Source organism: Nesoenas mayeri, assembly GCF_963082525.1.
Source record: "Nesoenas mayeri genome assembly, chromosome: 2".
NCBI lineage: Eukaryota > Metazoa > Chordata > Aves > Columbiformes > Columbidae > Nesoenas > Nesoenas mayeri.
Window position 1 is genome coordinate 22,603,906 of NC_137543.1, and position 14,229 is coordinate 22,618,134.

Consider the following 14,229-nt stretch of genomic DNA (forward strand, 5'->3'; position numbering starts at 1 on the left):
TGCAGCCAGTGGCACTGAACTCTCCATAGACACACACACACATACTCTGGCACACAGTCATGAACACAGAGGTAAATGGAAAACTCACTACTGAGTCATTTTTCCAGTCTCTCTGAGGTACTTTATTGTTCTCTGTGGAACATTTTCCAATGCTCTGTATAGTCTGCTTTAAAAACTCACTGGTAAGCTTTTTGCCTTTGTACTTTCACAGACCCATAGATCTTACCCAGGTCAGGAAGTCTTAAGGGCTTGTCTATGGTGGACACATTCCAGAACTGCAACAGAACTGATTAAGAGATACGAACAAAAAGTTACGACACTGTAATATTATCTGCCTTGCTGGAATAATGCCTATGTTGACAACTTTATCCAGGGTAGTTGAAGTAGGAATTATAATTTGGAATTAGAAGTGACTTGGTTTTGTGGATGACCACGAGGGGGAGTTACACCAATTGAAGAACAGCTGTAATAAACCAGCTATTCTGCTGTGTTCATCAATTTTCCTCATTACACAAACCCTAGCCCTTCAGCTTTCCAATCTGAGCTAGTAGCAACATGAGCAGTGGTACTATTAAACTGCTTTGAGATGCACACAGGGTAAGCATCTGCAAATAATTAGATTCCACTGTCATGCAGCTGTTTAGCTAACACAAAACTTCACACCACAAAGCCATGTGGTTTTACTTTCATAAGATCACCACTTGTTGTATAAACACAACTAATCCAAATATAAAGTAAAAATCAAGCAGCCTAAATTCAAAAGCTCAGAATTAAATAAATAAATAAAACAGGGGGGACGAAGCGAGTAACTGGAAATTATGAATTTTCTGTTGCAGAAAATAAGAATCCAGAGGGACTACCATGACCAGCCAGAACACCCATAACAGAGGCCGTAAGATTGAGTTAGTCCTTTTTCCTCTTCTAATTAGTTTGGTGTTCTGGTTTATAACACATCCACATCATTAAGAAGAGTTGATACATGAAGCAGAAATTAAGACCACAGATCAGCTGATTTCCTGGAGAACAACCACCACCCAAGACAATGGCTCCACATCATCCTCTCCTGGACAATTACTGTGAAAACACCACCCAAGAAATGGCAATTTAACACCTTTCCAGAAAGTAGAGAAACTGTACAGAAGCCTTTGTGCTCCAGCAGACGGAAAGCACAGCTCTTCTGGCTACACAAGGCTCCCCACAGCAGAAGACACCAGTTGAGCCTTGAGAGCGGGACACAGCAGAGAGTTACCACAGTTTCAGATAGTGAAATTCACCTTCAGGTGAGACTTGTCCCTTTGACAAATCTTCATTCTTTCTGGGAGTAAACACTCCAAGTAAGTAATGGGAAGAGGTTTCCAGAGGAGATAGGAGCAGAAAACAGAACTAACGTCAAGGCCTCTTCTGCACAAAATACTCAGATTTCTTCAAGTCTCCACCATGTGCCATGAGACTGCACGATTCAGCAGCTTGCTTAAAGTCACTTAAGATAAACTGAGGAAAATATTACAAGCCTCAATCTCAAAACCCAGTGTTTACATCCTAAGACCATGCCCAGTCTTGAGAACAGGCTGTGGGGAGAAAAGGGAGAAGAGGGAGATGGAATTAAAAACCAAAGCCTTTAAGCATTCCTGCTGCAGATCAAAAGAATTAAGTTTTAACCAACATGCTATTAAAATTCTTTCTTTGATATGAACAAAGTTTGGACTACCAATTACAGAAAAATTCAAGCTGTTAAAACAGAGGTCTCCTCCACCTCCCAACCCACTGCCTTTTAAAGCTGCAAAATGAAATCAAACAATACTCCAGAAGTCACGAGCTCCTCCTCCCCTGCTGCAACACCAAGTTCCCTACAAAGCAGAATCCTTTGACAATCCTGGGAAGGGTCCTTGTTACAATCAACCATGGACAAACTGTAGTGGTGCCACTACCGAAAGCCATGTAGATTCACATCAAAATATGTACATGACATTTGTATGCACTGGTCTCCCACAGAAAAAAGGCCCACCAATGAACAATCAAACTTACCATATTAACTCAAATCTCACCACTAGCAACAGTTTCAACACAAGCTGCATACAGAATGGGAGGAAGCTTCCTTACACTTTCACCAGTAAAGCAGCTGTCTGAAAAATTCAGCTTGACCAAGGAGTCAATCAGCACTGCTGAATCACAAATAAAGGCAGGCAAATCAGCACACATACACAGCACGTAATTTAGAAATGTCTGCACGACACTAGAGTGTGTCAGGGAAGGGACTGCCTAAGCTTGTAGAATTATTTGGTATATTGCTTCTTACACAACTTGGTTAGAAACCGCTTATATAGAATTCCCTTGGCATAAATAAGTTTGCTTAGCATCATTTCTGCAAGGTGTGAACCTTTAACTTTCTGCTTCACTAAGTAAAAAAAGCTACAGTCTTCAGGCTGGAAGATTTGGGGAGCTGCATCCTTGGAGGTAAATAGAGGAACAGAACAGCATCTAACAGAAGAATGCTTTGGCCAAGAACTTATTTTCTTCAACTGTGGGTGCAAACCAGCAACTGAAGGTCAGAACTTTAACTAAAAGCCTGCCTGATGAAAATGAGGAGATCCAATGATGAACAGGGAGACCCCATACATCAATTTTGCAATTGGCCTGAAGTGACACAGAGGGGGTAGAGGCTTGCATTGTGAGGGTCCCTCTTCAGGAGGTACCCAGCCCAAGCTGCTCTACACTGAACCTTGCGAATAAATTATTTATTTTAGAATAATTTCTATAATCCATGCCTGAGTTTCTTCTGTGGGACAACTAGGCAAAAGAAACTTCCTTAATAGTAGTGAGGTATAGAATCACAGAACCATAGAATAGTTTGGGTTGGAAGTGACCTACAAATGTCACCTAGTCCAAGCCCCCACCATGAGCAGGGACATCTGCAACTAGATCACGTTGCTCAGAGCCCCATCCAGCCTGGCCTTGAATGTCTTCAGGGATGGGGAATCTACCACCTCTCTGGGCAACCTGTTGCAGTAATTTAACACTCTGGTTGTAAAAAAAATTCTTCCTCATGTCTAACCTGAATGTCCCCTCTTCCTGTTTAAAACCATTACCAAATTAGAGGCCAGTCAGTGGCAATGACAAGACACTAGGAAGCAAACACAACAAGGTAGGGAAATCAAACCCTAATAGACAATGTTGTTCCACATAACCACCCAGGCAGTTGGCTGAGTAGTGACCAACCACTGTGGTAGTTGGTTATAATGGAGACAGTATGGAAAAAAGAAAGAAAACAAAAAAACCCTCCTCACTACCACACTGTCTTTATGAATTAGCTATATGAGAACAGGTAATCCATGAATCCTTTCCACAAGGAACTCCCTCCACACAGAAGGTATGCACTGGGCACAAGTTACTGACAGTTCAGCAAAGTCAGTCAAAGCATACTAATAAAAACGGCTCTGTGGTCTCTGCTCTAACAGCAGCATGACTGGCAGGCATGAATACTGACAAAAGCTGGCTCAACAAATGTAGGTAAGACACAGCAAGCAAGAATCAGCAGCATACCTGATGCGATAAAATGGCAGATGCTGTAGAAAGGACTCCTGACAAATGATGACAGGAGAAGGCACTGCACAAAGTTCACAACTGAAGCCTACAGCTTACCTTCTACTATAAAAGCCCACAATTCATTTGAGAACTGCAGCTGAATTCAGTTGCTTGCATATGTATGTCTTTACATTTGATATCAGAATTCCCATATATTTTCATTGGGCTGGCAAAAAAGATGCAAGACCAAAGCCTGTGCCCTTTCAGGCTGACAGCCAGAGGCCAAACAGGGAATCCTGGCTATCCCAAGCAACACTAAAAAAGATGTTTTGGCACCTGAACCAAGCTCCTCCTCCAAACTCAGTAAAGAAAATGTAAATAAGATTTTAGTAATAGTAGCCACCTCCAATAGCAGCTATAATTTTTTTTTTTTTAATCAGAAGCTTCTTAATTTTCAACTCACTTCGGTTTTGTTCTCTGCACAGCATAAGACCGTAAGCTTTTCAAGACCTGTGTTAAGATGTTCCCCCTCCTCTTACCACTGAAAAGCCATTATTAAAACAGGTTTAAAACTTGTTTTACAAGCCTCTCACCCAGAGAGGCTCTCGCCCTTTCTAGCTATTGCTGCCGGCAAAGCCTTTCCACAAGGTGGCATATTCTCAAGGGAGCCATGTTGCAGTCAGTTCAGGTAAGAAAAGTGTTTGTTTTCAGTTAAACAAACAAAGAAAAAGAGATTCTCTTTGAGTCAGAAGTTTCAGCATCCAGTCAGAAGACAACAGAATGCAAAAGCCACAACAGAGGGCTAAGAATAAGTTTAGGTACCTCTCCTTAGCAAATATAAACTAAGAGAAGAACAAAGAACAACTTCTAAACATTATTTTCCAGGGTGGCCAGGATATGATAAGCAATGTCCCTTGCGAGCTTCAAGAATTCAGCTGTATCAGTGACGTACAGCCTGGGCTGTACATCATCAGCTCTGCCAGAGAGCTCTAAATAGCACATTGCTGTGCTACACCCATTCCTCTTCCACTCTATTACATGATCCAAGGCGGGGAGGGAGGGTGTCTACAGCAACCAAGCAGCTCTAGTGCACTCCAAAAAGATGTAAAAAAAACCAAAAACCCACCTAGTCACTAAATGCTTCCTTCCTTGACATTCAGTGCAACAGATACCACAAACCATTTCTCAATGACAAAAAAAATGTTGTTTCACGGTCTTTGTATTTACATACTATAGTAAGGGTGGAAGAACTTACCTCCATTTGGAGAGCAGCTGTGTCCTGATCATAGTGCCCCATGATGTTGGGGAAAAAAGTCATATTGTAAGGCATTCCTGAGCATCTGGAAATAGTAATTGGTTCACATGTGAATAAACTGTGCCCTCGCACCAGAGTCAGAAGTAAACTGCAAGTTGCAGACAACACAAGTACTCCCATTTTGTCAGGATCTCCAGCTTCAGCACATAGCTCTGTTCAGTAGTTAGACAGACCAGCTTTGCGCAAGGACAAAAGCACACATCTTCTTCTGCTGGTTCCAGTGCAAGGCAAGGATGCAGGCTGTAGGGCAGACAATCAGAATCCTCACCACTGCTTCAGGGAGTTCCCCATTTGGGCTGACTGCGATTTTACCAAATCCAGTCTTCCTCGAGCCTGTACGCGGCAGAAGAGCAGAGTAATTAACAGCAGAAACAATCCGGCCACGACCACCCGTCCGAAGGCCGAACTCGCTCCCGCTGCGCCCCGTCCAGAGATCGCGGCCTCGCCCACGGCGGCCGGCGTGTTTGGCCCCGGCTGCCGCAGCCACCGCTGCTGCCGCAGCCACCGCTGCTCCCACCGCCCCGCTGCCGGCGCTCGGTTCCCAGCCCCGCCCTGGGAAGCGGCGCCCGCGGGGCCAGGCGGGGAGCGGGCCGAGAAGTCGGCCCAGGAGCCGGGACTCGCCGGGCGCGGCCTCGGCGCCGCATCCCCGACACGCCCGGGCCACGCCCGGGCCGCGCCCCCACCGCCCCCTGATCGGGACCCGCCTCCCGACGGACGCTTCCCCCCCGGCGGCCGCCGCGGGGCACCGCGCGCCGCTCCGAGGAGCCGCCACTCGGCGGGACGGGACCCGCCGCCCCGCTCCGCCGCTGCACTCACCGGGGCGGCCCGGCAGCCGCGCTCTGCTCTGCTCTGCTCTGCCCTGCTCTGCTCTGCCCTGCCCTGCCCCTCCCCGCCGCGCCGCCGATGGCCGCTCCGCCACGGACAGGATGTGGCGTGCGTGGGGTAGGGGAGGCGGTCGCGCGATACTTGGCGGGCGGGGGCGGGGCGTCCCGCACCTTTCCGCCCCGCCCCGCGGTCCGGGGGCTCGTCCCGGCGGGCTCTCCTGTGCGGGGCAGGGCACCGCCCGCCCCCAGACACCTGCCCGGCCGCCGCCCCGGGGCGCGCAGCCCCGTCCGTGCCCCAGCGCCCCTCAGGTGCAGGTTCAGCCTCGGCTGGGAAAGTCCCCGGGGCTGAACGCACAGATACAAACGGCGTGAAAAATCTTTTAAACAGTACCTGGTATTTAGGTTTTCATAAATACACTCAATATTAACTCTGCAATACACAGTTAAAGACGACTGACAGGCTCCGAGGCGTTAGGAAATGGCCACGTCCTGCCCGTGGAAGCGGCCGTGAGGTTTGTTCCCAAACACACCTGGGCAGTGAGTGGGGTCTGTGGGCCCTCGCTGCCACCATCCTGCAAACTGCCTCAGTCCCCAGGAGGTGAGGGCTGCGGGTGCTCGTTAAATGAGGCTAATGCTGAGGAACTGATTGATACTAGAAGTCGATGTGGAACAATTGAATTTAATGAAGGAAAGGAAGTGGTTTCAGGCATTTGCAAAGAAAAGAGATGATGAGGTGAGAACAAAGGGAGATGCAGGAGACCCACTGGGCTCTGGTGCTCTGGCTACAGCTGTCCTCCAGAGACCCAGCTCAACGGTGTGTGAACTGTCTTCCATGCACCCACCTCTGCTGCTGGCTGAGACCACACACATCAGACAAATACATGTCTGGTGGCACTTAGCTAAGTTCACAAGTGCAGGCCTGAGCTAATGAGACCCAACTGTAGAAATGCTGGAGGTTATGAGGCAGAGATGACCAAATTTCTCTGCACAGAGCCACCTGAGGTCTCATCAGGCTGCTCTTCAGCCATGCAACTCGTGCTGTGCTTCAGGACTGGAACAGGAAACACCAGATGCTGAGACATGCAAACCAGGTTTAGAAATGGTTTGATGACGTTCAGGCTGTGCTGCCTTTCTGCTAGTGTGCCCCAGGGCAGTCTGTGCAGAGTCAGGCGCATTTACCCAGACAAACTGTCCATAGATGGTGCAGAGTGTGAAGCTGCACATGGTTATTCAGAGAACCACAATCTCTTCATGCAGATCTTTTGTGTATCGTTCCCTGTGTCACTGCACAGAAACATGAAACCCTTGCAGATTCCCTTATGTGAAACCATTCTAGCACCTGTATGATTCATGGGGAGGATGATACCTACCTGCCGCAGATCCACATAGACATGATGGAAGGGAATTTGCTGTATGAACAAGCAACTGAATGGAGAGGTGACCAACATCTTCCCAGCAGATTTTACAGATCACATTAATGAAATCTTCTTGTTTGCAGGTTGTGGAAGTGAATGTGCTCAAGTGTACAAAGAAATCTACATTATCCTATGTTGTTGTTCCGGTTCTCATTTTCTAGCTGGCTCCTGTCCTAGTCTCTCTCAGTAGCTCCTTTCCATCCTAGAAATATGAAATTTTTCTTTTCATGAGCTCTGAGAGGCTGCACGCTGTACAGGTCTGGCAGGGAGAGCACCATGAGTGCACAAGAGAGCGTCTTCCTGCTCCATGTCTACAGAAGCCATTCTAGGGAAGTTCTCACTCAGCCCTTAATGAAGCCGCTGAGTTGCTCTCCTCTCCCAGAACACGTTCAGTTCCTCAGATATGCTGAAACTTTGCAGGACAGGACATAGTGCAGATTCACACTTAAGTGGATTTCTACTGAAATCTCTTTCATGTTTCATTGACTAAGCCTATAGGAATTTTCACGGAAACAGCAGCAGAACTATCTGGGACCATCCATACCAAGTGAAAAGTCACTGCTTCACAGTATGTAGGGTTGACAAGTTCTCACACAAGCTTCTGTTATAATTTTAATATGGGAAAACCATCGTGTCTTACATGATTTTCATGGAAGCTTAATAAGAAATTCTGCTGAAGACAATGGGGCAAAAATCCAAGGTATGGAAATTTCAGCCAAACCACAGAAATTTGTCACAGTAACACATATCTGAAATCAGGGTATTGCAAGGAGTTTAGCCACCTCAGCTGTAAGCACTGCTAGGATCATACTGTATGAATATGGCATTATATGAAGTAATGGCTTAGTTCCTTCCATCAGAATGCCTTTTCATAAATAAATTACATCTCTGAAAAACAGATATGGCTAAATAACATTGTTTTCCTTCCTTAAAGGTTCTCATGTTTTTGTTGGATGATGGGAAAAGACAAAGAAAAGGAAGGATGAGCCCTTTCTTCAATCACATTATTAATATACTTTCTTTGCTCACAACCTAGTTGCTAAGCAAGTTATTCCAGAGGTTGGTTCTCAGAGCCATGATCTAAATATATTTGTGTCTGGTGCCATAAAGGTCTTGACTAACCAGAGTGAGGAATGTGAGTGCCCTCACTGGTATCTAGCAAAGCACCTTTAAGTATCATTAAGTATTTTAAGCATGTGCTCAAGTATATTGCTGATTAGGGATGCAGCTACTCGGATATGTAAGTACTTTGCTCACCTGGCACTGGGGATATTGTTTACATTTCAGTTAACGTAATATTAATTTGTTGACCTTTCTCTGTCACCTCTTCAAATTATTATAGTTTAGCAATTTTTGCTACAAAGACTTCAAGGGATTTAGAGCCTTGTTCAAATCCTAGATCATCTTCAGATGCCTTTCAACAAACGTACAGAAGAGGTTTCAGCAGTGGCCAATGGCAGCTCCTTTCCAAGCTCTGCTGGCTCCTTCCACCCTTGTGATGGATGTGGTGGAACAGACCATGTGCCGTCCCCTCCAGACCCACACTCCATCCACCTAGCTTAAACCTATTCTTGGCAGAAATGGTGACAGCTTGCCTGGGCTATGAACTGAAGCACCCTTTTCTTCTTCAAATTTTTGTGGGGACATCCCTCCAGGAAAGGCAAACAGCAACGTGACCGCGTTTACCTGCTCTGTGAACATGTTAGTGCCCCACATGCTCATACCCTAGGAAGGCAAGATCTAAAAGAGCAGTTGTTGGGAAGAAGCCTGTCTGTGTGACACAAGGGGGACGTGTGTGTGTGGCTTTAGTACTCGCAGTCTGCACATGAGCAGCTCTACACTAGCTCGAGCTTTCTCCTCTTGGCACATCTTAAAGTTTCATAAATGAATTACACTGTTGGAACATTGTACCAAAGTTTAACTTAATGTAATTTAAATATTACAGATTTGCCAATTACATAGTTTGATGTGGGCTGATTGAGTTATAAGGTTCATAATGTTCCTATTACTCTGCATTTAAAACACATTATTCATAATTTGGTGAAATTTCAAAGGACTAAATAGCCAGTAGATGGCACCAATAAATCCTGTTGTGAGACTTAAAATTGAGAGGTATAATTCTTGTATTTTTCTCGAATGCGTTTTGGGAATGAGAAAAGCTGGACAAAAGAGCATTACTGATATACTTTATTCTTATTAGTTTATAGTAATAGGGAAAACATTTCCGTTTGTAAACAGAATGTGTTTTCTAAGTCAAAACTCTGCCATTTAATTGAACACATAAACTCCTGAGGAAGGCTTGGTAAGAACGCATAGATGTGTTACAGTAATTTCCTAGTTATTTAGAAAATGCAGTCTTTGATGAGTTAATGGCTTCTGAGCACTTCTCCAATCTCATGCAGCTCTTTCATCTCAAACCTTTCTTTACAATACATTTTTTTCCATAAAGCCTTTGAACTGTAACCCCCCCCAAATGCCCAACAGCAATGAAAACTGGAGAAGGAAGCATATTGAGAAAGGCAGGAGGTTTTTGCAAAGCCCTGTGCAAACCACATTGCTGGGTACCTGGAACCCATGTCATCTCCCTCCCCGAACAAAGTATGACCTATTTAGACTTTAGTCCTTCCAAGTATTACGACTGTGTGGGTTGTGACATATGACATATGTGACACATAAGAAGATGCTGATTTCCTTTATGCTAGAAGGTTCTAATCTTTCATTTGTCTCTAAATGACAACACCGTGCCTTCACAGCGTTGCTTTAATAAAACAGTGATTGTACTAATAGTATCCTTTCCCAACAGGTTACCTCCCCTGGTCTTGGACATTAAGCACAATGTAAACTAAACAGGAAATAAGCTTGTAAAGAGTAAACTTTCCTAAGAATGATCAAGGATATTTCATTCCTTGTGGGCTTTTACCAGCCACCTTCACTGCCGGTAAATTTGCAGCCTGTCTGCTTTGGTGACAGCAACAGCAGGGATCGTGGGTGTTTTTGCTGACCGAGCCCCTCTTATCTCTTAGTTTCTGCAGCGGGGGCACTCCTGGCTTTGGACAATATCACAAAGGCTGGGGGAAAGGAAATCTCTGCTACAGGGCGTGAGTCATTTCCAATGGAAAAGAGGGATACAAAGCCAGCACTCTGTTAGGGTGGGCAGACAAGGTACAGGTGACACTGATGGCAAATCAGAAAGTCCTGCCTTAATGGTGTATGTTGTAGCTGTGTGCTTCACTCCCTGAAAAACACTGATGCATTAACTTCAGCTGAACTGTTCCGATCAATACGATGTGTGATTAGCAAAGTGAGACTGACTTTACACACATTTCAAGTGCTGCTTTTTAAGTTGTTAGTTCAAGATATTTATTGAAACATGAGAATGGCAAGGTTACAACAAAACAAAAGTTTTGGAAGCTCAGGTGCTAACTACTACAGGGTGATTTCAAAGGTGCTCATCAACATGTTAAAGGCAGACTAAGGAGCATCCACAGCACTGTTCCTGGGTATTCGTAATTACATGCATCCCATACCCAGCTAATGCATACTGTCTTCCCATCATAACAATCCTGTGCTACAGGGATTTCCCAGGTTCTGGGGAAGTATGTAACAGAGTACCTTGTACAAAAAACCAGATCTGTCTGTATATACCTCTTCCTGACATCTCCCAGTGGGATTTCTGGATTGGCGAATTCACTATTTGCTAAACTGTGAAGGAAGAAGTACCAATAGGAAATTTTAAAAAATGGTTTTCATTGTTTCACAATTTCATATTTGTCTTTAATAGCACCTCTTTGAAATTTTATGGAGTAAAGTTGTTGTTAATGTATCACAATTAAGTAGCAAGTATCATGATCACTGTATCCATCATTTTTACAAATAGAACTGCAGGTTGTTTTCCGTAATTTTTTTTGTCATTTTTTAAATCTGGTTTTGATAAAATTATTTGAATTTTATAGTTTTAGTACTCAGAAATAATGGATGGATCTGCTTTTCTTAAGCTTCTTGACAGTTGCTCCCAAGCTATTACAAAATGGAAACAGCATGCAGAATACTAAATATGTTTTCAGATGAGATGTACATTTCTGCCCGAGATCAATGCAGAATACAAAAATGAGTCACGCTTTAGATCTCAGGGTGACTGTAACCACATGACCATTCATTTCTCAGGTTATTAAATTCTGCTGCACTCCAGGACTTGTGTCAGCATTAGTTTTAAACTAGGATTTGCAAATACACTTATGGAACCAGTTATACCACATCCTGGGAGATAGTGCTGACCACTGCTAACACTTACAAATTATATAAACCTCATTTTCTCAGTCTCCTTCCGTGTTGTTTCATCCTTACTGTTAAGGATCAACCATTATATCACCAGTCAATGTCTGGAAATGAAGCCTTTCCAACCAAGACTTTGTAGTCAGAAAGATTGTGGAGCCAACTGTGTGATTGTGAAAGCATCCCAAATACAAATTATGGTTGAAAAATGAAATGTGAAATATTGTTAGACAAACATTAAAAAAATATAGACAAAGCAAATAATGAATGAGAAAGAAAAGGCTCTAAGATGTGTCAGCAGTAATCTCAATATCTCATAATTGGGAAAAAAAAAGCTTCATTTGCAAGAGGTTGATTCTAAGCACAAAACCACATTTTCTTGACTATATCTAGTTAGAATTCAAATTTGTCTTTGCACCTGGCATAGCAGAGTTTTTGTAATTCACAGATACCATCAGCTATGACTGACAATTTGAGAGAAGGGGGGCCAGAGAAGGGGCTAACCACTTCTCCATTATGTATTTTTGCATTATTTTTGTAACAGTCTACTGGTTCCACGTTTATGCTCCTGTTTTCTTTGTCAGACTTATTGCCATGTAACTGGATGTGTTCAACTTGAAGGGGGAAAGAGGAGGCAAAAACCCAAAAGGTAAAGATTCAAACAGAGAAGGAAAGCCAGGGGGCAAGGGGGAAGGGGCAGCTGGCCAGGCTTCTCCAAGGCGATGGGATGAGAAGCAAAGCAGAAAGGCCAGGAGGCTCTTTGCTCTCTGAGCAGGGCAGACAGGAGGCTGGGCAAGAATTTACTTGCTGGATGGAGGTGCAACATACAGAGTTCAGCTCTGGGTAATTGCTAAGGATCTTATGAAGCATCCAAAATTGCAATGCAAAGAAAAATGTGGCATATTAGCAATAAGAGAACCCTGAAATGTGAAGTGGGATTTGTGTGTGTCTGTGACACAAGAATCCTAACCTGCTCTTCTCAGAGCACAGGTTCATGAAGACCTGTGGTCTTGGATTCCAAACTGGGAATATGTTTGAGAAGTATCCATAAAGCATCCCCTCTTGCAGAGGGAAGGTGGAAGGCACTCATACCATCTTCTCCTGGATCTTAGAGAGCCTCTGGAAGGCAAAGAGACACTTAGGGTTCATGGGAGACTTCTCTGGACCTTCTTTGCCAACAGCAACCAAATTGTCATGGTTGTTCTTATCCTCAGAGAACCCAAACTGCCCTTGTGTGATAGGGATACCCATGTCTTCTTCCACGGAGGCACTCGTGTATGTTAGTATGATGTCCATGTCCCACAACAGAACACAGTTCAGATCCTCATAGTAGCAAAGGACAATAAATTAACAATGCTAAGTGTTTGTTATTGTTTTTAACTGCCTCAGGGCCTTAATTTTAGTTCTGCCCTGCTATAAGTTGCATTTATACCTGTGCTGGGCCACCTGGTCACAAATGACCACAGTGAGTCACCCTGTGCCACCAGTGGTCACCCCATGCCCTGATGATCCTATACTCAAACTTTCAAGTGGTTTAAAGACCATCTGAGAGGTTCAATTGAGATCACGATATGCTAGAAGGACACATTCTCCTGGAACATTGTTTTTATTGGTTATATTAGGGATAAGTCTGGCATGGGGTTCTATGTCTGGTCCAGCTTTGCAGTGGTACCATGCTGTAGGACTGATGACTTTCCGGGTGAAGAGTGAAGATAAAAAAACAACCCCAGTGTAGCAGTAGAGGCCTTAGGTCTACTAAGCATCTAGATGGAGAGGCTGATCATGGCTGGTAGCTGATACAGACCTGAGGGTGCTGACAGCACTTAAGGGACTAGGCCAGCTGAGCAGTCCAAGTCTCTAAAGAAAGCAACAGGGACAACCAGCCCTGTTTAGAGAGGTCAGAAAAATAATGGAAGTTCCATACCAGAGGTATTGTAACGGAGCTCCTGGGACCTTTTCAGAGTGTCAGTACAGCAAAATGGATACACAAGACCAAAATCAGTTTAACTCATCCAACTCAATTTCTTCTGGAAATGCAATTGGGGTAATACAGCTAGGATTTTTCAGGCTGACCCTTAAATTCATAAATCCAATTTTACTGTCTCTGTGCATCAAATGTCATATCAGCTAGCATAGAGTAAGAACTGACAATAAGTATCTAGGAACTTCATTCTTCACCACTCAAGAATAATTATTTGCTCCTGCACAAAGGGACCAAAAATAAATTCAAATTAGTAATAACAGACAAAGATAGTGGTTCATTTCTATTCTCCTCTTTGCATTAGCATTATACTATCATGTGCCTCATATTTTGTACAAAATTCATTCAACATCCTTTGCAAAACTCAGATGAAGTTGTTTAGGCAAGTGCTGTGGAGTAATCTATAATAAAAACCAGATACTAATATTTTTAATAGAAGACAAAGAACAAATTATCTTATTGTATGATTTTATAATATAAAAAATATTAATGTATTCATTGATTTACATTGTTGTAACCAGCATCGGGATTTAATCCAATGGACTGACATTTCCATAATATTATAATTCCTGTTTTGGCAAGATATACATGTTTCTGCATCTCTGCCAATTGCATTGTGTCTTTTCTTCGGCTACCAGCAAACCCAAGGTTTCTACAGTCCTGGGAGTAAACAGAATAATTTATCTAAGCTTTTGTTTGAGCGCTGTGTGAATTGTGTGAGTGGAACTGTCAGATGCCAGGAAAGAATTCTCAAATTTATACTAATTTGGAAGAATCTAAAGCTGCTTTATGTTCAAGAACTCTAGCTGTGTCAGTTCAAGTGCTGGTTTTAACCTGTTTCTGAATTTGAAAGCAATGAAACAGAAGAAAATCAAACCTGCATTACTGGAGCTTTCTCCT

General features: G+C 43.7%; 1 protein-coding gene across 2 annotated transcripts in view; it reads right to left on the reverse strand.

Annotated features, from left to right (window-relative positions):
* FZD6 (frizzled class receptor 6) overlaps positions 1–5,786 on the reverse strand; it is a 31,941-nt gene extending 26,155 nt beyond the window's left edge. Inside the window, exons 1-2 of one of the 2 annotated variants that reach the window (XM_080339918.1) lie at positions 5,654–5,786; positions 4,778–5,170 (exon numbers count right to left, since the gene is read on the reverse strand). In XM_080339918.1, coding sequence (XP_080196044.1) covers positions 4,778–4,957 — 180 coding nt within the window. In that variant the 5' untranslated portion in view covers positions 4,958–5,170; positions 5,654–5,786. Of the gene's footprint in view, positions 1–4,777; positions 5,321–5,653 lie in introns of those variants that run through there. The other variant, XM_080339919.1, reaches the window with a different exon arrangement.
* Between the last annotated feature and the right edge of the window lie 8,443 nt (positions 5,787–14,229).